Source organism: Dendrobates tinctorius, unplaced genomic scaffold (assembly GCF_039654945.1).
Source record: "Dendrobates tinctorius isolate UK_male_01 unplaced genomic scaffold, ASM3965494v1 ptg000070l, whole genome shotgun sequence".
Taxonomy (NCBI): Eukaryota; Metazoa; Chordata; class Amphibia; order Anura; family Dendrobatidae; genus Dendrobates; species Dendrobates tinctorius.
Genome location: NW_027361738.1, coordinates 61,906,095 through 61,927,722, shown reverse-complemented (window position 1 = coordinate 61,927,722; position 21,628 = coordinate 61,906,095). Strand labels below are relative to the sequence as shown.

Here is a 21,628-nt window from a genome sequence, read left to right as displayed (position 1 = left end):
AACATATATATACAGTGCCTACAAGTAGTATTCAACCCCCTGCAGATTTAGCAGGTTTACACATTCGGAATTAACTTGGCATTGTGACATTTGGACTGTAGATCAGCCTGGAAGTGTGAAATGCACTGCAGCAAAAAAGAATGTTATTTCTTTGTTAAATTTTTTTTTAAATTGTGAAAAGTTTATTCAGAGGGTCATTTATTATTCAACCCCTCAAACCACCAGAATTCTGTTTGGTTCCCCTAAAGTATTAAGAAGTATTTCAGGCACAAAGAACAATGAGCTTCACATGTTTGGATTAATTATCTCTTTTTCCAGCCTTTTCTGACTATTTAAGACCCTCCCCAAACTTGTGAACAGCACTCATACATGGTCAACATGGGAAAGACAAAGGATCATTCCAAGGCCATCAGAGACAAGATCGTGGAGGGTCACAAGGCTGGCAAGGGGTACAAAACCCTTTCCAAGGAGTTGGGCCTACCTGTCTCCACTGTTGGGAGCATCATCCGGAAGTGGAAGGCTTATGGAACTACTGTTAGCCTTCCACGGCCTGGACAGCCTTTGAAAGTTTCCTCCCGTGCCGAGGCCAGGCTTGTCCGAAGAGTCAAGGCTAACCCAAGGCCAACAAGGAAGGAGCTCCGGGAAGATCTCATGGCAGTGGGGACATTGGTTTCAGTCAATACCATAAGTAACGTACTCCACCGCAATGGTCTCCGTTCCAGACGAGCCCGTAAGGTACCTTTACTTTCAAAGCGTCATGTCAAGGCTCGTCTACAGTTTGCTCATGATCACTTGGAGGACTCAGACAGACTGGTTCAAGGTTCTCTGGTCTGATGAGACCAAGATCGAGATCTTTGGTGCCAACCACACACGTGACGTTTGGAGACTGGATGGCACTGCATACGACCCCAAGAATACCATCCCTACAGTCAAGCATGGTGGTGGCAGCATCATGCTGTGGGGCTGTTTCTCAGCCAAGGGGCCTGGCCATCTGGTCCGCATCCATGGGAAGATGGATAGCACGGCCTACCTGGAGATTTTGGCCAAGAACCTCCGCTCCTCCATCAAGGATCTTAAGATGGGTCGTCATTTCATCTTTCAACAAGACAATGACCCAAAGCACACAGCCAAGAAAACCAAGGCCTGGTTCAAGAGGCAAAAAATCAAGGTATTGGAGTGGCCTAGTCAGTCTCCTGACCTTAACCCAATTGAAAACTTGTGGAAGAAGCTCAAGATTAAAGTCCACATGAGACACCCAAAGAACCTAGATAACTTGGAGAAGATCTGCATGGAGGAGTGGGCCAAGATAACTCCAGAGACCTGTGCCGGCCTGATCAGGTCTTATAAAAGACGATTATTAGCTGTAATTGCAAACAAGGGTTATTCCACAAAATATTAAACCTAGGGGTTGAATAATAATTGACCCACACTTTTATGTTTAAAATTTATTAAAATTTAACTGAGCAACATAACTTTTTGGTTTGTAAGATTTATGCATCTGTTAATAAATCCTGCTCTTGTGTGAAGTTTGAAGGCTCTAACTTATTTGCATCTTATCAAACCTGCTAAATCTGCAGGGGGTTGAATACTACTTGTAGGCACTGTATATTTATATTTCACAGAGTTCTTCATAGCAGAATAGCCGCTAATTAAATTGCCAGCTTCTATCAAATCCTTCCCCAACCCGACATGAAATGACACATGGTTTACATTCAGTAAAGCATTACATTTCATGTTTTTTTTTATATGTCCTTGACTAATAATTAGATGCGGGTTTGTGTGCAAAATTTGGGAGTTGTAGTTGTTATTTAAAGGGGTTAATTCGTATTTTTAGCGCACCCATAGACTTGCATTGGCGTATTACGGGCGTAGCACGCTGACAATCGCAGCATGCTGCGATTGGCACGGACCGTAGAATACGCCCGAGAAATAAACGGCTGTTGGGAGCTGCCCCATAGAGAATCATTTGTCCGTGTGTAATTTATGCTTTTAGCGCCTCTCACTCGTCCGTATTCCTCGCTAGTGTGACCCCGGCCTAAAGCTGACGTCCAATCTATTAGGGCCTAATGGCTATAGAAGGTTTGCAGCCATGTTGGCCATTCCACCTGAGTGCCGTAATACAAAGGTCAATGAGGTGACATATGGGGCCCTTACCCCCTAATTTTTCTGGACCACAGTCACTACTGAAAGCAGCATCTAAGGAATGTGCAGGGAAAACATGGAGCTCACATGATTGCCATAACCCTAGGGGCAGATTTTTTTTAGTGCCACAAGGGGACTTGAACCTCTGGAAGGTTGAGTGCTTATGCAATATGGTGGAATACTGCTCTATTACAATGTATGATGACTGTCATCATGAAACCGACAAGCAATCTATATTAAAATAATAGATGTTAAAAGATGGCAGCCATGGTGCCCATTATTAACCCATCCAACTCCAGTGGTTGATGACATTGATCACCTTCCTCCTGTCTAAAGGGTACTTCACACATAGCGAGATCGTTAGCGAGATGGCTGAAACGTCACAGGTTTTGTGACGCGCCAGCGATCTCACTACATGTGACACATAGCGGCGACCGGCTCCCCTCTGCGATATCGCTGATCGTGCTCGAATGTCCTAGGCCATTTTTTGATCGTTGGTGTCCCGCTGGCCAGGATGCATCGCTGTGTTTGACGCCATAACAATGACGAGCGACCTCAGAACTCAGGGAAGCAGGCGTGATTTTGCCTTGTCTTTTCAATGCCCCCTCAGCTCCGATTGGTGGTCACAAATTAGGATCTTTGTAGCGTTTCCTTTTATAGGTCAGCTATCAATTATATACAATCATAACATTTAACATGTACAGTTATAATAATCGCGTGTCCCCGTGTCAGTGACTGTGGATCCACGAATAAATAGCGCACTAGCGACTCAGACAGGGACGCTGAAGCAAACTGCGTAGTGATAGCGCAGTAGTGGCCACCAATCGGAGCAGAAGGGTGTGGAAAAGGCACCCCTGAAGCGATCCTTACCAGGTCGTATCGTTGTCGGGATCGCTGGAGCGTCGCTATGTGAAACGGTACCCTAACTTCGTAAATACAATAGTCACTACTGATCGCGGCAACAAAGGAATTACACAGATGGTATCTGAGATTCCAGCTGCTCCAGCTACCATACTATGGTTTCCACAGGCTGATCTCCTGAGCCCATGCCATTCATAAGATGACATACAAAATAACAATGCAGACTGTAGGGATTCACTATGGCTGTTCCTAAAACCCAGACCTAAAATCCGGGTCCATTAAAAGCCCTCTCAACACTGTTGTGATTCCCATCCTGCTCTCCTCAGGCAGGGACACAGACTCAGTCACCGCCCTGGCTTCTTCCTGCTACTGCGGTCTCCTTGGGTCTGCGGACATCTGGTAGATCCCCGGTCACTGTGCTTAGGGAACGAGCGCACTCCTAGTCTCTTAAGAGAGACAGCACTTATTTTCCTAAAATGTCTCCAGCCAATAGCTGGGAGATACTTATTATTTAAGGTACCTCCACCTGCCAGCCAGTACCTTCCTGTAAAGGAGTCGTGCCTGCCTATCAGCCGTGCTTGCCAGTACCTGCCTGTATACCAGCCACTCTTTTCCAGCGCCTGCTTGTGCCTACTATGCCATTCATTCCTGGCGGTTCCAGCTTTATTCCCTTTGGGGGTTAGCTTCCATGTGTCCGAGGTCTGTCCTGGAGTAGCACCTGGCGTCCGTCTGAAGCCAAGTCTAACCACACCATCAGGGGCTCTAGCGAAGAGGCAGGTGTTCGCCTAGTCATGCCCCTCCAGGCTCTCCTCAGTCCACGGTACAGTGGTTTCACTACCAGGTGCGTTGCAAGAACTATCTGCAATGAAGGCTGCTTTTCTGGGCTTCACATCACAGAATCCAAGCACTTCGGTGACACACATCTCCTATCCAGGACCTATCTAGCTGCCACAATTACAAGAAATGTCCTTTTGTGGGAAGGGGTTATCAAAAAGGATCTGCTTATTTGCCAGAAATAAACACCTCTTGTTTTTTCTTTTCACCTGCTGTTTCAGTTTAACTGCATCAAATTTAATTATTATTATTATTTATTATACAATAGAAATGACCTGCAACACCAGACACAGCCACTGACAAGAGTGGCACTCTGTCTAGTTAAAAAAACAAAACAAATCAAAGTATGTCGAAATGTGGACTACAATGCTTCATCGCATGACTCAAAACAACTGACAAAAAGTAAATTTTGCTAGTTGAAGCCTATTTCCATATTCCCCTTGTGAAGTCACCCCATTAGGACTGTAGCATTACATGACAGCCACTCTCAATATCTCTTCCCTACTATTACTCCTAAACACGAGTCTGAGGTGGTGACATATATACAGTGGTTGTCCATATGGTATAAACCCTCAGCCATGTAGTGCACACAAAATAAATGAAACCTACATCCACTCGCCACCTTTGTGTAATTATACCAAGAATCACTGAAACTACCATTTGGTAACATTTCATCGACAGATATAAAAACTAATTCCATGGAAAGTTATTCTTGGCCAGGACCTAACCCTTAATCTGTACAAACAATTCCTGTGCTTTTATCACACCTTGTTACAATTAGGACTTTTTTTTCTTTGAAATTAACTAAAACAAAGAAGGAAAAGTTCATTGTTGAAACACTATCTTTCTGGCAAACGTAAGAACATTTTCTATCACCCATTAAAAGCCGCCAGCTCGTATGATACCAATTATAAGCGCTGCTGTCGATGACATGTGACAATGTTTTCCAGGAACTGTAATTTGTTAGGTGACTGCTGATCTAGATATTCTACTTATGTGCATTGCAATAAAGGTGCTAAGTTTGCACAAATGGAAGAGAAGGAGCTACGAGGATACCACCTTTATTTTATATCATGAGCCGATGTTGAGTTCATTCTGGTTTAGGAACAGATTTTAAGTTAGGCATCGTATGAACAGAGATACAACAAGAAAACACAGAATGACAGATTTGCAAAAATACTCTGCAATAAAAAATGGCAGTAATCAGCAAGTGCTGGAAAACAAACACAGGGTATTTAGTGAATACGTTTTTTTTGCGCAAAAAAATGTACACCAAGCTGCTCCACCACGTCAAGGTAACCCTATTGAAGCAGTCCCTATCTAATGTATTAAAAACCTGAACAAGTGAACAGTGTCTAATATGAACAGGATTCAGACAGGCCGCTCCCTAGTATGGGCTTGTGGTCTGAGACAGCTCTTATGTGCACGTCAGAGCTGGTCCATGAGAGAGTGCGTAACTCACCATGCTTCCTGAATAAGTAGGTTTACTGTTGTGTTGCAAAACCTAAAGGGTTATTATCAGAAAATAAAGTTATCACCTGTATACACAGGATTTACTTGACCATTGGAGGTCCGACGATTTAGACCCCCTGCAATTCTGAGAAGGCTCTGGAACCTGGAAACGGATTCAGCACTCCATTCAAGACTGGGCTCTGCAGAGCCTGGTTTCTAAGTTCTCGAGTCCTTCTCTAATCTTGGGATCTGACTTTTCTGAAGTGTGCATGAATCAGCCTTGGATCTGATCGCATTTCCAGTTGTTGACTGTATTTTTAAACAAAACTGGATCGGCTACAAACGGAGCAAAAATGGAGAACAAAATCTCCGTTTTTTAATGGATCGATCTATAAAAACAAAAATGGCCTCCTTAAAAACAGACAACACTTTGGTTTCCAGTTTGCATCCACTTTGGTTCTGCTTTTAACAGATCAGTTTTTACTATAGGTGTCTGAACACTTCTAGCGTTCTGGGCACATACATTCTGAAAAATGGATCCATTAGCGGATGACATAACAGATGATCATCGGTTATGATCTTGTTTCCCTTAACTTTAATTCTGAAATAAAAATAAAAAACAATCCCATTGCTACCCATTTTCTCGCTGTACAAAAAAGTCGTGCAGACTATGCTATTTGATCCAGCTACAAGACAAACGTCAGCTGGAAAGGAGGCAAATGGAAGACATTTTATGACACTTCCATCATAGTCAAATGAATAGGTCCTTTACTGGAACATTTAATTTCTGTTTTTATGACCCAAAAATGGATCCAGAAATGGAAATATCTACTGGACATGCGAAAAAAAGCCTAATTTTAAAGTGGTTTAACAAGTCCTTCTCAATGTGTCCATCTCGAAGAAGGCTCTCTCCATTTTTTTTTACTATATAAAAAAATATTTAAAATTGGGAATGTTATCCCACCCCTCAGCTACTGTATTCGCTATTTCGGTAGCAAACGGTAATTAAGAACAACTCATGAACTGGGACATTTTAAATTCAGACCAACGAGAGTTCTCTCTATTGCCGCTCACTTACTTTATATTTTTCACTAATTCTTAGAGTTTTCTTACAAATGATTTCTCTTGAGATCATTTCACTCCCTCTACAGTTTCTGTCATAAGTGACAAGGAAAAGCTTGTTTATGTCCAATGGATTTTATCAGTAATAAAGGGGTTCTCCTAACTTGAAGATATAATCTATACACTTGATGATGGCTGGGGACTAGTGATACAGAACATTGGGCTCTGACGTTTTGGGTAGTGTGACTCCTGCACATGTGGGCCACTACGACATTCACTGTTTTAAGAGTCTGTCAAAGAGAGGCGAGATCAGTACCAAGCGATAACTTGCCATGTTGAGAACACCCCTTCAAAGATCCGATCATTGTCAAATTAGTTGACATGAGTGAATTGATTCACCGAACCAGCAGCCATGTCTGTATTCCATTGCTGCTGATGACGTTGAGCCAGAACAGCTAATAAAAAGTAGAGTGGTGGATGAATGTATGTAGGATGCGGTGCCAAGGGGATTTGTTCGACAGTCAGGGAATACTAACATGGCCGCTGGACCAAGATCCTGCGAATTTATATGCTCATCGCTATAAATTAGTGAATTTTCCTACAATGGTCAAACACTGGTCCTGTTTACACAAAGCAATGACTGTGAACAATCACTGCCCCTTGTAATAGGCACAAAAGGCCATTAGAACACAGGTCAGCTATACACGACCAGTTTTTTATGATCCCGGTGCTTTTTCCTATCCTCTCACAATACCTCAGAAGCAGTGATAACCATGGGGCAGCTACCACCGCCATGTCACAGTCTATCGTGACACTGGTCAGCTGCACATGCCCACCTTCTTTATGATCCCAGTTCCTGTTCTCATCGCCCTTAGCATTGATGCTCACCCCCTTTAGGGCAGGGGTCTCAAACTTGGCAGAGCAGATGGGCCGCACATAAAAAAAAAATTTGAGCTGGTGGGCCGCATTCCCTTCAAACTTAACACACCTCGTACACACACGGCTCCGCTCTGTACACGTCGTACACACACGGCTCCGCTCCGTACACATGTGGCTCCGCGCACCTCGTACACACGCGGCTCCGCTCCATACATTGTACACACACAGCTCCGCTCCATACACTTCATACACACATGGCTCCGCTCCGCACATCTCGTAAACACACGGCTCCACTTCGTACACCTTGTACACACACGTGTTATGATTGGGTCACCGAGGAGGAAAACAAGACCAAGCTAAGCTACAGAAAGCCAGAGAGGTTGGTAACTAAGCGGATTGCAGACCCCTGATCCTATCCACAGAACTAGCAGTAGCTGTCGAGCGTGTCTACGATGATTCTAGACGCCTCGACACAGCCGGAGAACTAAATAAGCCTAAAGCAAGAAAAGGGGAAATCTAAACGGCCCCAGAGCAGACCCCAAAGGAATAGACAGCCCCCAAACATATATTGTCGGTGAGACAAGATGAAAACACAAACAGAGGTAGGAAAATAGGCTGAGCAAACGATGGGGCCCACACTAACTATAAAGGACAGGAAAGGAAAGACATTGTCTGCAATCACGCAAAAAAACCTGCAAAAATGTCCAACACTTCTGATAGCAAAAATTCTGAAGTCACTAGACTTCTCCCACTATATCAGCACTCTGGCATATTCTGAAAGCAGAGCAAAAAGAGGCCATCTAATAAGGGACAAAAAACAAACTGACACAAACAGTAACATAAGGATGGAAATTCAGCACAGCCCCAGCCGGGGCTGGCTGACCACACAAAACTGAATAGACAAAACCATATCAAATGTGAACAATAACAAAGAACACTTAGCTTGAGAATGCAGGGACTGAACTGGAAACTAAGACCTTATAAGGCCGGAAAAATCACCAGCAGGGATAGAGGGAGTCGGCTGTCTTAAAGCCAGTCAGAGACTCCAGATGTCCAGTCGTCGTCCTCATTATCAGGTGGCAGGCCTCTGTCAATTAGATCAGCTCCATTACCTCCTGTAACCACCAGAGGGAGCCCGGAAGGAGAACTCGCGACTCCTCTGTCAATACAACCAGCTCCAGCTCCACTACCTTCACTAGCAACCAGAGGCAGACCAGAAAGTGAATTCACAACACACACAGCTCAGCTTCGCACACCTCGTATACACACGGCTCCGCTCCATACACACGCGGCTCCGTTCCGTACACTTTGTACACACACGGCTCTGCTCCGTACACACATGGCTCTGCTACATCCACCCTGTAAACCCCTCCTGACCCCACACATAACCTTAACTTCATCCAGCATCATGACAACCAGCACAGACAGCAGCGTCCTGCATACACTGAGGCCCCTGATCATGTGACCCCTGACTCCTGCCCCTCCTGTGACCTCATCCCAGGTCCTGTGCAGTGTGTGCACACAGAACAGCCATAGCGCACTCCTGAATGCGAGCCCTTCCCCCTGCCTCAGGGAGTGAGACATGTGGTGCACCGGGGGCCACAGATGCCTGCCTCAGGGGCTGCATGCGGCCCGCGGGCCACGTGTTTGAGACCTTTGCTTTAGGGGATCCTCAGCAACATCACCCCGTAGCGAGACAAGGCCGAGTTCTTCTGTACAACAAAACACATTATCATCCTGCATAAACACTGAGATCTAAGTTATTGACATTTGAATCACAAAGTACCAGATCTGGGAGGGTTATCAGCAACGTATTAAGTGACCAACCATCCCAGATCGGTCCCCAATAAAACATTTGTGTAAAATCTCCACTTCCCTTAACCCCTCCCAGCTCCCCAGTCTAGGAAAACCCAAGCCATGGGTAAAGGTCGGTGAACACCCCCAATCCCAATGGCAGTCAGAGTCTTCCCAAGGATAAGTTCTTCAGGGAACCCAAATTCAGGACGGATGAGAGTTTGTTCTGCATCGGTGTCCTTGAAGCCCACAGTAACAGTATCACCCGCAGTAACCAGTTGTAAGTTTTCAAAGGCCCTCCCAACAGCCCTACCCACAAAAATTACTGCCTCATTAAGTCGCTGGACCTCAGATGTGGGGTTCCTCTTCTGCCTCTCCGGGCAAATGATGCTGATATAGCCAATCTGTTTGTAGGAAAAGCATTGGTAGAGGTCAGATGTAGGCCCGGTGTTGGAAGATGGGGCGAGACACCCTCCACCTTACCCAAGGACCAGCTGGCAGGGGGGCAACAGGTGTCTGCTTACCTCCCTTCCAGTTGGCGACACAGACTTCTGCACCTGTGCGGCTTGGCGGCCTCCTTTGGCTCTCAGTCCATCACAAACTGTGGCATCTCCAAAGGTCATTCATCATCAGGTTCTTCAAATCCTTCAAGGTGGTAACTGATAGTCCCTGGACTCACTGTTCAAAGTTGGTCCTGAGCCCATCCACCATATCACCGTGGCAGTCATGATGTCTACGTTGGGGGTCCGAACCTTTTCCTGTGAACTGCATGAGTCAGCAGAAATTTAATTACCAGGGCCTGTTTGATGGCTTCAAAGTTTCAGTCTTGTTCTCGAGGGAGGAAGGCGAACACGTCCAGAGCTTTGTTTTATAGCCCTGGGGTTAAATATCAATCCCACTGTTCATCAGGCAATAGGAACTGTTTGCAGGCCTTTTCAAACCCCCTCAAAAATGTGTCCACAGCCGCGTCCTTGTCCATGAGAGGAAAATGCTCGGGATGAGGTTAAAAAGGTGGGAAGCACTCCTTTTAGGACAATGGACAGAACCACAGCAAGAAGTATCTTCCAGGACTGATCAAATGACATAAACCTAAACTCTGATTTTTATTAGATCAAGGTTACGCTCATATACCTCCCCTTGGTGGGCTCATAAAAGGGGGGCTGGTCATGGGATGTGCTAGGTCTTTAGAAGATTATGAGATCCCTAACTTTCAGGATATCTGCACTCCTGGAGATATCAGGCGTCAGATATTTTTGTCATGTCTCTCATCACAATTTTACCTTTCTATATAGATGAAACATGGCATGGATAGCATCATCCATATTTCGATATTAAGTTGAAGGTGTTCGGACGGGCTTAGAATGATGTGAGTGAAGGCGTTATGTTCGTCCTTTCTCTATCATGCTGAAAATATATCTCCCATACACATTGAATCGATGTAAACCCCAGTATTCATCATTGACCATTGGCTCCAGAGTGTCTTGGAGGTAATTCCTTTGAACAGACTTGGTGACTGGTTCTCAGCAGATCTCCTGTTGAAATTACCTGCTCATGGCAAGAGGTGCTACTTCAATGGAAGTTGAAGTGTCAGCTCTGTCTTGAATCCCCAGTTAAAATTATGGTAGTCCCATACATTTAATATGAGGGCGATATGTCCCCTCTCCAGATTTTACAATTTTTCTCTACGACAAATGTAATTACAACATAGGAAAAACTGAACATGTGTCATTAGGTAATGGATAAAAAGATTTGGCTAAGGCCATGATTAAGTCATCATTTAGTTTATCGTCCCACACACTTACTAAAACAGATAATTTTTATTGTTTCACTCCAGCGTATTTTGCATTGATGAGTAAGGAGCCTTAGTTTTCGCTTTTCCAATTATTTCCGACCCCATCTGAATGTTATTGAAGAAATTTAATGTAGCAGAACACGGCCATGAAAAACCCCTCTCTTATCCAGCTATAGACTTGGAAAACCTCTGAGCAGAGATAACCAGGTCCGTGGCAAAGTGTTCCTGCTTCTTCTATTACAAGATTAGATTTCAACACCTAATCATATTTTAAGCCGAAAAAAAACAGGGAGCGTCTAGTATTACCGCTTATCAGTTTTACTTTTTGTTATTTGTGGTTTTCGCGATACTTTCCAAGTTACAATGTGACATTCTATTGGCTGTCTAAACGCTCAAAGATTTCAGTGCTCCAACAATTTGAATCCTCAACTTAGAAATTGGAAAACACTGGAAAATTATTAGCAGATGCAGCAACTGGATTTTTGACATCATAGCAAAAATTCGGAGCAATCGTCTTTAAGCGGGAGGGGAAAAAAAAAAAAAAGTGAAAAAGTTTAAAGAAAGCGTGTCTTATGCAGATATCCATACTCACCAACTAGGACTACCAGCCTGTATTTTTCATTAGGCTGCCGCTGATACGACGCCACCTCTTCAAAAGTCGGAACATCTGCTGTATCGTATTGGTCGCTCTTTTTACATTCGTACATGAATTTATTTGTTTTCTTATCCTTCCTGCTGAGACGAAAACTTCTTCTAAAACCGGCTGAAACACAACAAAAAAAACAAAACAAAACACATTTTTCAGATCAGAGCTTGGACGATTGTAGCCCTTTCAGGCCGCGACATTTCATAAGTATAATATTCATAAATATTTTAACAAATGTAACTGCAGAGAAATCATTACAAGCTAAACCCCCCCCCAAAAAAAAAATTTCATCCCAGACTGCTTTTACTTATGTACATTTTAAAAGCGCCCGCTGAGCGATTACTTATTCATGTGCGGATCGCTGAAAAAAACATCTATAAATCCCAGACTGCGATAGAAAAAACAGGACTTGTGTGCTATGGCGAAGGCAGAAAAGTGCGGAATTCGTGCTCAAGTTTTACAGTACGAACATAAAACAAATATTGGATCCTTTACAATATTGTATTCGAGGTCTCAAAAATCCACTTCTAGAAATAATAAAAAGTACATGTGAAATAGTTAAACTTTATTAGAAATATTACAGGTCTTTACTATTCAATGATGATTCTGTAAACAGCCAGGACACTGAAGACATTCTCTACGTATAAAACTACAGACCAGGAAGGCGAAAAACAATACAGGACAAAGACAATGCAAAAGATTACAATAAGGCTGTGTTCACACTTTGCGTTTTTTGTTTTTGCGTTTTCGTGGCGTTTTTTAACGCGCGATTTTGCAAAAAAACAGCATCCTATGGGATTCCGCAATGCTGTGCTAATGCTGCAAACTTTCCCGCAGCGGAATCGCATCGCGGAAAAATCTGCAGCATGCTCATTATTTTGTGGAATCACGGCGATCCCGCACCCATAGGATTGCATTGTTCCGCTTACTTCCCGCATGTGGCTGTGCACACCATGCGAAAAGTAAGCAGAACATTTGTCGATGGAACCCACGGTTCGGAGGAGAGGAGACAGTCCTCTGGGCTGTGGGTACCATATCCCTGTAAAAAATAGAATAAAAAATAAAAAATGGTGTTATATTCACCTTTCGGCATCCCACGCAGCCGTCCCGGGCCTCAGCGATGCTTCTGTTCCCAGTAATTGCCTTGCGAGACCTTTGATGACGTCGCGGTCTCGCAATAATGTAGCGGTCCCTATTCCTTGCGAGACCGCAATGTCATCAAGGCATTACTGGGAACGGGAGCATCGCTGAGGCCCGGGATGGCTAAGCGGGATGCCGGAGGGTGAATATAACACGATTTTTTTTTTTTTTTAATTATTTTTAACATTATATCTTTTACTATTGATGCCGCATAGGCAGCCTCAATAGTAAAAAGTTGGTCACACTATGTTTGACGAGTGTGACCAACCTGTCAATCAGTTCTCCAAGCGATGCTACAGATCGCTTGGAAAACGCTAGCATTCTGCAAGCTAATTACGCTTGCAAATCGCTAGTTTTTCAGCGGGAATTTAAAATGCGATTTTCCCGTGGAATGGAATTCCGGAATTCTCGCGGTAACTTCCGCGGGAGTTCCGCTACGTGTGCCCATAGTCTAGCTCGGATCAATTCTGAAAGTTACACTAGCATATATGTTCTTTCAATAAACAGAATAGAATATTCAGACACCTATATGAGGACACAAAAGTCACACTCCAGATAAACAAAAAAAGAGAAGACAAAATAAAAATAAATAGAAAAAATAAAAGGGAAATAAATATTTTAATTTGATGAGGGAGGTCTCATCTCTTGAGTAAGGATCAAAAAGATATACCACATTAAAAAAAAAAAGTTGTCTAAAATAAGTTAACATTCTTAAAAAAAAGGCAACGTGAAGAATGATCATGGGTGTTATCACTCTGCTTTGCCTCCTCGTGTTATGAGAAGGAGTATAATGGAGGCGCTTTACTTTAATGGCTCTGTTTAAAGGGAATCTGTCAGTAGGATCAACCCTCCCAAGCCGTCTATAAGGGCAGGTAGGTCATAGGAAGCTGAATAAAATGATACCTTGATATCTGTGATCTGATGTTTAATTCCAGAGAAATCCACATTTTTCTAAATATGTAAATAAGCTGTTAAGATCTATGGGCTGGACATAGATCTTCCCAAGAATCCGCCTCCAGAGCTTATTTTAAATGAAAGGGACAGTTACCAGTGTGAGACATGTAGATGAGGAGAGCAGACAGTCAAGTCTTTACAGGAAAAAAAAACATAAGTAGTTAAAAAACAAAATTGGTAATGTCACAAGAACCGGATTTAAACATATCATTTTTCTGAAGACACATTCTCTTTAAAAGGTGGAGTCCATTTAACTACAGACCCCAATAAAAAAAAAAAATATTTCAACCTTAGCTGCTACATTGTACCCATAATATCCTGATGAGGACTTTCTCTGTTTGACCTTATTCATACAGGAATAATACAGATATGTCCATCCTTAAAAGGATTTGCGGTTTCAGAAAACCCCTGCCCCTCAGGCTGGAGTTTGTTTAATATACCGTAGTTTGTTTTTATTTGTTAATTTTTTACACTATATGAACCCTCCCCAGGTCCGGTGCAGAGTCTCCTGTGCTTCTGGTGTCTGCAGCACTGATGTGACATTAACAGCGCTGCAGCCAATAACTGAGCTCATTGGTGCTGAGCGTCTCGTGCCGTCAACTTGGGCAGAACCACTGAGCTCAGTGATAGGCTGCAGAGGTGTCAAAGTGCCGTCAGCGCTGCAGACAATAACACATATCGGTAGCAGCGGCAAAAGGGCATGTCACACTAAGGGTACTGTCACACTTAGCGATGTACCAGCGATCCCGACCAGCGATATGACGCGGTCAGGATCGCTGGTACATCGCTAAGTGGTCACTAGTGAGCTGCCACACAGGCAGATCTCTCTAGCGACATCTGAGGACGGGGGTCGCTACTTACCTGTCACACCAGGCGATCCTGCGTCCTCCCGCCCGGCTCCACACATCGCTCGTCGTCACAGCAGGAAGCGCCGCAGGAAGCTGACGATGAGAAACAGTCCAGCCTGTTGTCGCGCGATCAGCGATAACCAGCAGGGGAGCGGGTTGTAGGTAAGTATCAGACACAGCGATATCGCTAGCAATATCGCTATAACGTCACTAGTTATAGCGATATTGCTAGCGATATCTCTTAGTGTGACATGCCCTTAAGAGATATCGCTAGCAATATCGCTATAACTTGCCCATCCTCCCTAGTTATACTCTGCCTGTATTAATATTTAGTTAATAATTCTGCCTGGCAGACTTTTTGCTTTCTTTTGTCTTTCTGAAACAATGGAAAAACTAAACTTTATACAAGTGGGTAACATGAGGAGATTATTACTGAAGACAAATGATCACAAAGTGTTCTGTAAGTAATAAATGTCCTGCGAGGTCCGATCACGTGATCGCATTCTTACACATTCTTTTTTCTTTACCAACACATTCAACAATGAAAATCTCTCCTCGAAAAATGTTCTGCTGGCGAGCGCCAGCCATCATGGCTGGAAACAAGCAAAAGGGTGGTCAAGAAGAAAGTGTAACTGGAAACCTATCAAACAGGATCTCCCGACATCCCGGAATATTGCCTTGCCCATACACACGACACTTGGAAAAATTTTGTAAAAACAAACAAAACAATGTGTCGTCCCTCGGTTATTCCTCCAGGAAATGTTTAAATGAAAAGATAATTGGTTGTTATTAGATCACTACTTGCTCGGAAATGATCAGAACTAATTGGACAAACCCCTTTGCCAGTGAGAAAGCCAAGAAAAGCTGTTGCGACATTGTTATGAAGAAGCTTAAAGGTTGTCTGGAACTTCAAAGGGAATCTGTCACCCTTTTTTTGGCTTTGCAGCTGCTGGCATAGACATCTGGGGCTTATCTACAGCATTCTGTAATGCTGTAGCTAAGCCTCCGATGTAACCTGAAAGAGAAGAAAAACACGTTATATTATACTCACCGAGGTGGGCGGTCCGGTCCGATGGGTGTCGCCGTCCCGTCCGGCGCCTCCTTTCTTCATGCGATGACGTCCTCTTCTCCCATCCTGTAATGGCTCCGGCGCAGGAGCACTGCTCTGCCCTGTTGAGGGCAGAGCAGAGTTCTGCACTGCGCAGGCGTCGGGAGAGGTCTGGCGCCTGCACACTGCAGAATTCTGCTCTGCCCTCAACAGGGTAGAGCAATGCGCCTGCTCCGTAGCCATTTCAGGACGGGAGAAGAGCACGTCATCGCATGAAGAAGGGAGACGCCGGACCGCAACACCCATCGGACCGGACCACGCACCTCGGTGAGTATAATATAACGTGTTTTTCTTCTCTTTCAGGTTACATCGGGGGCTTATCTACAGCATTACAGAATGCTGTAGATAAGCCCCTGATGCCAATGCCGGCAGCTAATAGGGGATAAAAAAGGTGACAGATCCCCTTTAACACTGATGGCCTATCTTTAGAATAGGGTATTATTTATGTCTTATTGGTGGAGGTGCGACACCCTCGCTGATCAGCTGTTCCCAGTGTCGGCAGTGACCAGAACGGCTTTGTTGCGGAGTTGCACAGTGCAGCTTAATCTACAGAATTGTGGTTGCGGCTGGGTACTGCACATCTAGCACCTACTTAAAGCAATAGGGGGTGGATGTGCAGTACCCGGCCGCGGCCACTAGTCCGTCGACAAGGCTGTGCAGGTCCGTAACGGAGCAGTTCCAAGAGACGCCCACATCGGGAACAGCTGAGGTTGCTGGGTTTCACAACCCCTCTGATCAGACATTGATGACCTACCCTAAGAAGGGTCTACTGGAAAATGAAGCACAGTACAGGAAGTGATCTCATGTAGGAAGAGGAAGCCCTCTCAGCTGCTCTCAACAGAGAATGGAGCTCTGGTCTATAATGCAGAAAGGAACTAAGGCTAGTTTCACATTAGCGTTTTTTAGTGCTGCGCTTCGTGCGCAATAGAATCACATGCAAAAAACGCATCATGCGTTTTGTATGCATTCGCTTTTTTTGGGGTGCATGCGTTTTAACCAGTTTCTAGCCATGTTAACTCTTAAAACGCATGAGATTTTAAACGCAGGCGTGTGCATGTCCACGCCTGCGTTCCCAAAGACTAAGACTATAATGTGATTTTTTTTGCGCATTCCATGCGCAAGCGTTTTTATGAGACAGGTCGGACGGACCAAAAATGCAACAGGTTGTGTCCGGCGCGCCTAGGCGCACACTACAAAAAACGCACACGCACGAAAACGCATACACTAGACCATGCGCCCCCATGTTAAAGATAGGGGAGCAGGACGCATGCGCATGGACGCGCACGAAGCGCAGTGCTAAAAAGCGCTAGTGTGAAACCAGCCTTAGTCACCGATTTATCAACACCGGTGTTTTGCTTGCCAGTCTTAATGAAAAGTGCACTGGAGTAAGATGTGGCAAATGCACAAAGAAAATAAATCCTCATGGATGAAATATTTTTTCGGACTCACTGTGCGCTGCTTGACATAGTTCAGTCGTACAACATAAAGGGTATTAACAGTTTAATTCCCAACGCGTTTCGAAGTTTCAAATACTTCTTCCTCAGGGGATGACATGGAGTCATGGAGACTCCATGTCATCCCCTGAGGAAGAAGTATTTGAAACTTCGAAACGCGTTGGGAATTAAACTGTTAATACCCTTTATGTTGTACGACTGAACTATGTCAAGCAGCGCACAGTGAGTCCGAAAAAATATTTCATCCATGAGGATTTACATTGGCGGTCACAGAGTGGACCTTCGGGCGTGCAGCAGCTGACAGTCGCTTATGTGCTTTTATTTCTCTCAGAAAAGGTGAGTGAATTTCTTATCATCTATTCCCAATACTACCCGGATAAGACCCTATTGCGCTTTCTTTTTCCTTTAGCCTCTTTTATATTAAATGCACGAAGAGGAATGCACCTGTTCATGAATTTGCTGAGTCGTTCAAATGCTGTAATTACGCCACTTTTCTGGAGTAAATTATGATGAAGTTGACGGTTACGCTTGGCCACACCTCCTCCGATTCAAGGGAATCTGTCACCAGGTTTTCTCTACACCATCTGAGCACAGCCCGATGTAGGGGCAGAGACCCCAATTCCAGTGATGTCACTTACTGGACTACGTACTGCAATTTTGATAAAATCACTGTTCTCTCTGCTACAGATCTACCAGTTCTTTGACCGTTGAGGTCTGTATAACCCCGTCCACACCGTGCATAGGCAGAAAGCTGCCAATCAGTTGTGGGGCAGGGTTATACAAAAGATCATGAATATGGAAGATTACCTGACAGCAGATTTACTAGTCCTCTAGTGAGAACCTATTTCTGAAAAAAATGTAATTTTATCAAAACTACTGCAAGGAGCCTAGTAAGTGATACATCAATGGAATCAGGGTATCTGTGTCAGGAACACCGCACTGAACTTGCTCACTGAGCCAGTGCGCGTGTCCTGAGTAAAGCGAACTGTGCTCAAAGAAACCTGTGGAGCGGGCAGCAGCCGAGTAGATGCGTACTTCAGAGCCGCAGGACCTGAAGCACATGATTGCTAGGGGCGTGGCCTAACCTCCACAGAGCTAGGAGCTGCAAGATAACTCCTAGCAGGGTAACTGCGAGACAAAGTTACCAGGGGGCATAGACAGGGAGAATAGTCAAGACGTAGCCAATGAGTCACACACAGAGATAGCTGCAAAGGTACAAGAGGGGCGAGCAGAGAATAGTCAAGTCACAGGCAATGAGTCATACACAGAGATAATAACGCAGTACAAAATCAACAGGCAAACTCTCAACGGGAAACAGAACCGGGTCAGAACCATATAAACAAGCTATAGCAACAAACAGGCACACAGGGGTCAGCACACTAGGCCAAAGGCAAAAGTATAACTGGCAGGGATTGAAGCTTCCCAGGGGTTTAAGAAGCTCTCCCAGAACCAGAAAGAGCCACAATCATTAACCCCAGGTGTGCAGGTCAAAACCTGCACCGAGCTCCAGACATTAACCCCAGGTGTGAAGCTCAAAAACCTGCACTGGAATCATGACAGTACCCCCATCTCAACGGGGGGCCTCTGGACCCCCAGGCTTCCCCGGGTACTTGGCATGGAAAGCCCGAACCAGGCGATCTACATGTACCGAGCGAGCAGGGACCCATGAGCGCTCCTCTGGTCCATATCCCTTCCAGTGGACCAGGTACTGCAAAGAGCGGCGCACCCGCCGAGAGTCCACAATATGTCCGACCTCATACTCCAATTGACCCTCCACCAGCACTGGAGGAACAACAGTCTCAGAGTTCTCTTTGACAGATCCTGCGGGTTTCAACAGAGATTTATGGAACACATTGGATATTTTTAAGGAGGCGGGGAGCGCAACCTATATGCCACTATCTCCATAATCTCGTACGGACCAATGAACTTTGGTCCCAACTTAGCTGATGGTACCTTTAAGTTGATGTTATGTGTGGAGAGCCAAACCTTCTCTCCCACCTGAAACATGTCTCCCGAGGCTCTCTTTTTGTCAGCAAAATATTTGTATCTCCCCTGGGCCCGAGAGATATTACGCCGGACTTCAGCCCAGAGGTTTTTTAACCGTTGAACAGACCCCTCTGCCCCTGGACAACCGGAATCCACCCGAGAAAACTCCCCAAAATGCGGATTAAACCCATAGTTAATCAGGAATGGGGACATGTTGGTGGACTGACTCACCCGGTTGTTAAAAGTGAATTCAGCCTACGGTAAAGCATCACACCAATCCTCCTGTCTGGCGGAGGTCAGACACCTGAGAATTTGTTCCAGGGATTGATTGGTGCGTTCTGTCTGACCATTACTCTTCGGGTGATATGCCGACGAGAAGGAGAGTGAGATGCCCAATTTCATATAGAACGCCCTCCAAAATTTGACCACAAACTGCACACCTCTGTCAGACACAACATTCAGGGGTACCCCATGCAATCGGACCACATGCTGCACAAACAACCTTGACAATGTTTCTGCTGAAGGTAATGCTGCCAAGGGAATGAAATGGGCCTGTTTAGAAAACCTATCCGCCACCACCCAGATCACGGTATTGCCCCTGGAAGGTGGAAGGCCGGTAATAAAATCCATGGAAAGATGAGTCCATGGCCTATCAGGAACCGGTAAAGGTATGAGTTCCCCAGCCGGTCGGTTATGCGAGCTTTTGGAACAGGCACACATGCCACAAGCAGAAACAAATTCCTTGACATCGGACCTTAATGAAGGCCACCAAAAACCCCTGGCTACTGCCTCTCTAGTGGCCGTGATACCTAGATGAGCACTCAGCCTAGACTCATGAAACTCCTCCAGAAGTCTAGGCCGCAATGAATCTGGAACAAACAGTTTATCCCCTGGCCTGGTTGCCGGAGCTAGGCTCAGGCCATTAGAATTTCTTGTTCCAACTCAGTTGAGACCCCCGCCACTACCACCCCTGGAGGAAGAATGGAGGACGCGGCTCAGGGGGAGACACTGGATCAAAACTTCTGGACAGGGTATCCGCTTTAACATTTTTGGACCCCGGTCGAAAAGTAATGGAGAACTGAAATCGTGAAAATAAAAGTGACCAACGGGCTTGTCTAGGAGTAAGCTTCTTAGCAGATTCAAGGTATGCCAAATTTTTGTGATCAGTGACAACCGTGATAGGGTGAGCCGCCCCTTCCAAAAAGTGCCTCCATTCCTCAAACGCCAGCTTGACCGCAAGAAGTTCCCTATTGCCTACATCATAGTTTTTCTCAGCTGAAGAGAACTTCTTGGAGAAGGCACAGGGTTTGAGATTGGTAAGGGTGGCCGGACCCTGGGACAGCACAGCCCCCACCCCCACTTCAGAAGCATCCACCTCCACAATGAATGGTTTGGACGGGTCAGGTTGTACCAACCCCGGGGCAGACATGAAACATTTCTTAATCGCTGAGAAGGATTCCTTAGCGAGTACAGACCAATTTTTTACATCAGCGCCCTTCTGGGTAAGATCCATGAGTGGTTTAACCACTTGTGAGAAACCTTTAATGAATCTCCGGTAATAGTTTGCAAATCCTAAGAAGCGCTGGAGCCCCTTGAGATCTCAAGGCTGAACCCAGTCAGCGATCACCAGCACCTTCTTAGGATCCATACGAAACCCCTCACAGGACACAGTCAACCCCAAAAAAGACAGCTCCTGTACAAAAAACAAACATTTTTCCAATTTAGCGAACAATTGGTTCTCCCTGTGTCTCTGGAGAACTGTCTTTAGATTTTGCAAGTGAGATTGACTGTCCAGGGAATACACCAAAATGTCATCCAAATAAATAACAAAATGGCCTATCAGATCAGAAAACACAACATTGATGAAATTTTGGAAAATAGCGGGTGCATTAGTTAACCCAAACGGCATTACCAGGTTCTCAAAGAGTCCTTCTGATGTGAGGAATGCCGTTTTCCACTCGTCCCCTTCCCGAACCCTTATCAGATTGTAGGCCCCCCGCAGATCTAACTTGGAGAAACATTGGGCCCCAGCTAACTGGTTAGATAAGTACTGGGATGAGGGGAAGCGGGTAAGTGTTCCTAACCGTTATTTTGTTAAGTTCCCGAAAGTCGAGGCATGGCCGCAAACCACCATTTTTTTTCTTCACAAAGAAGAACCCTGCTGCCACAGGTGACAAAGAAGGCCTGATATGCCCTTTGCGGAGGCTCTCAGCTATGTACTCCTTCATGGCTTGGCGCTCAGGCCCAGACAAATTGAACAATCGAGCCTTAGGTAACTTGGCTCCAGGTACTAAATCAATGGCACAATCGTAGGGTCTATGTGGTGGCAGCGCCTCAGCCTCACTTTTGGAAAAAAAAAGTCTTCGAAATCCTTCAGGTACTCCGGAATACCTTCCAGATCGACAGACGACACAGACACGGATTTAACAGCGTTAACAAGATGTCCCAGGTTACCACATTTATTATTGCATCCCCACTGAGTGATTTCCCCTGTAACCCAATTAATGGTAGGATTATGGCGTTGAAGCCAAGGCATCCCCAGTACCAGTCCTGCAGGCAAGTTATCTAGCACAAGACAACTTCGTTTTTCCACATGAGTGGAACCCACTTTTAGAGAAAAAAGTTCAGACCTGCAAAAGATACCGTCTTGGGTAAGAGGAGACGAGTCAATTGCCA

The 21,628-nt window shown here is 45.0% G+C and overlaps 1 protein-coding gene across 6 annotated transcripts in view; it reads right to left on the bottom strand.

Moving 5' to 3' along the window:
• MPP7 (MAGUK p55 scaffold protein 7) overlaps positions 1–21,628 on the bottom strand; it is a 434,998-nt gene that overhangs the window by 70,980 nt on the left and 342,390 nt on the right. For all 6 annotated transcript variants that reach the window (XM_073581723.1, XM_073581726.1, XM_073581725.1 and 3 more), the window contains one exon: positions 11,409–11,579. In XM_073581723.1, coding sequence (XP_073437824.1) covers positions 11,409–11,579 — 171 coding nt within the window. The remainder of the gene's footprint in view (positions 1–11,408; positions 11,580–21,628) is intronic.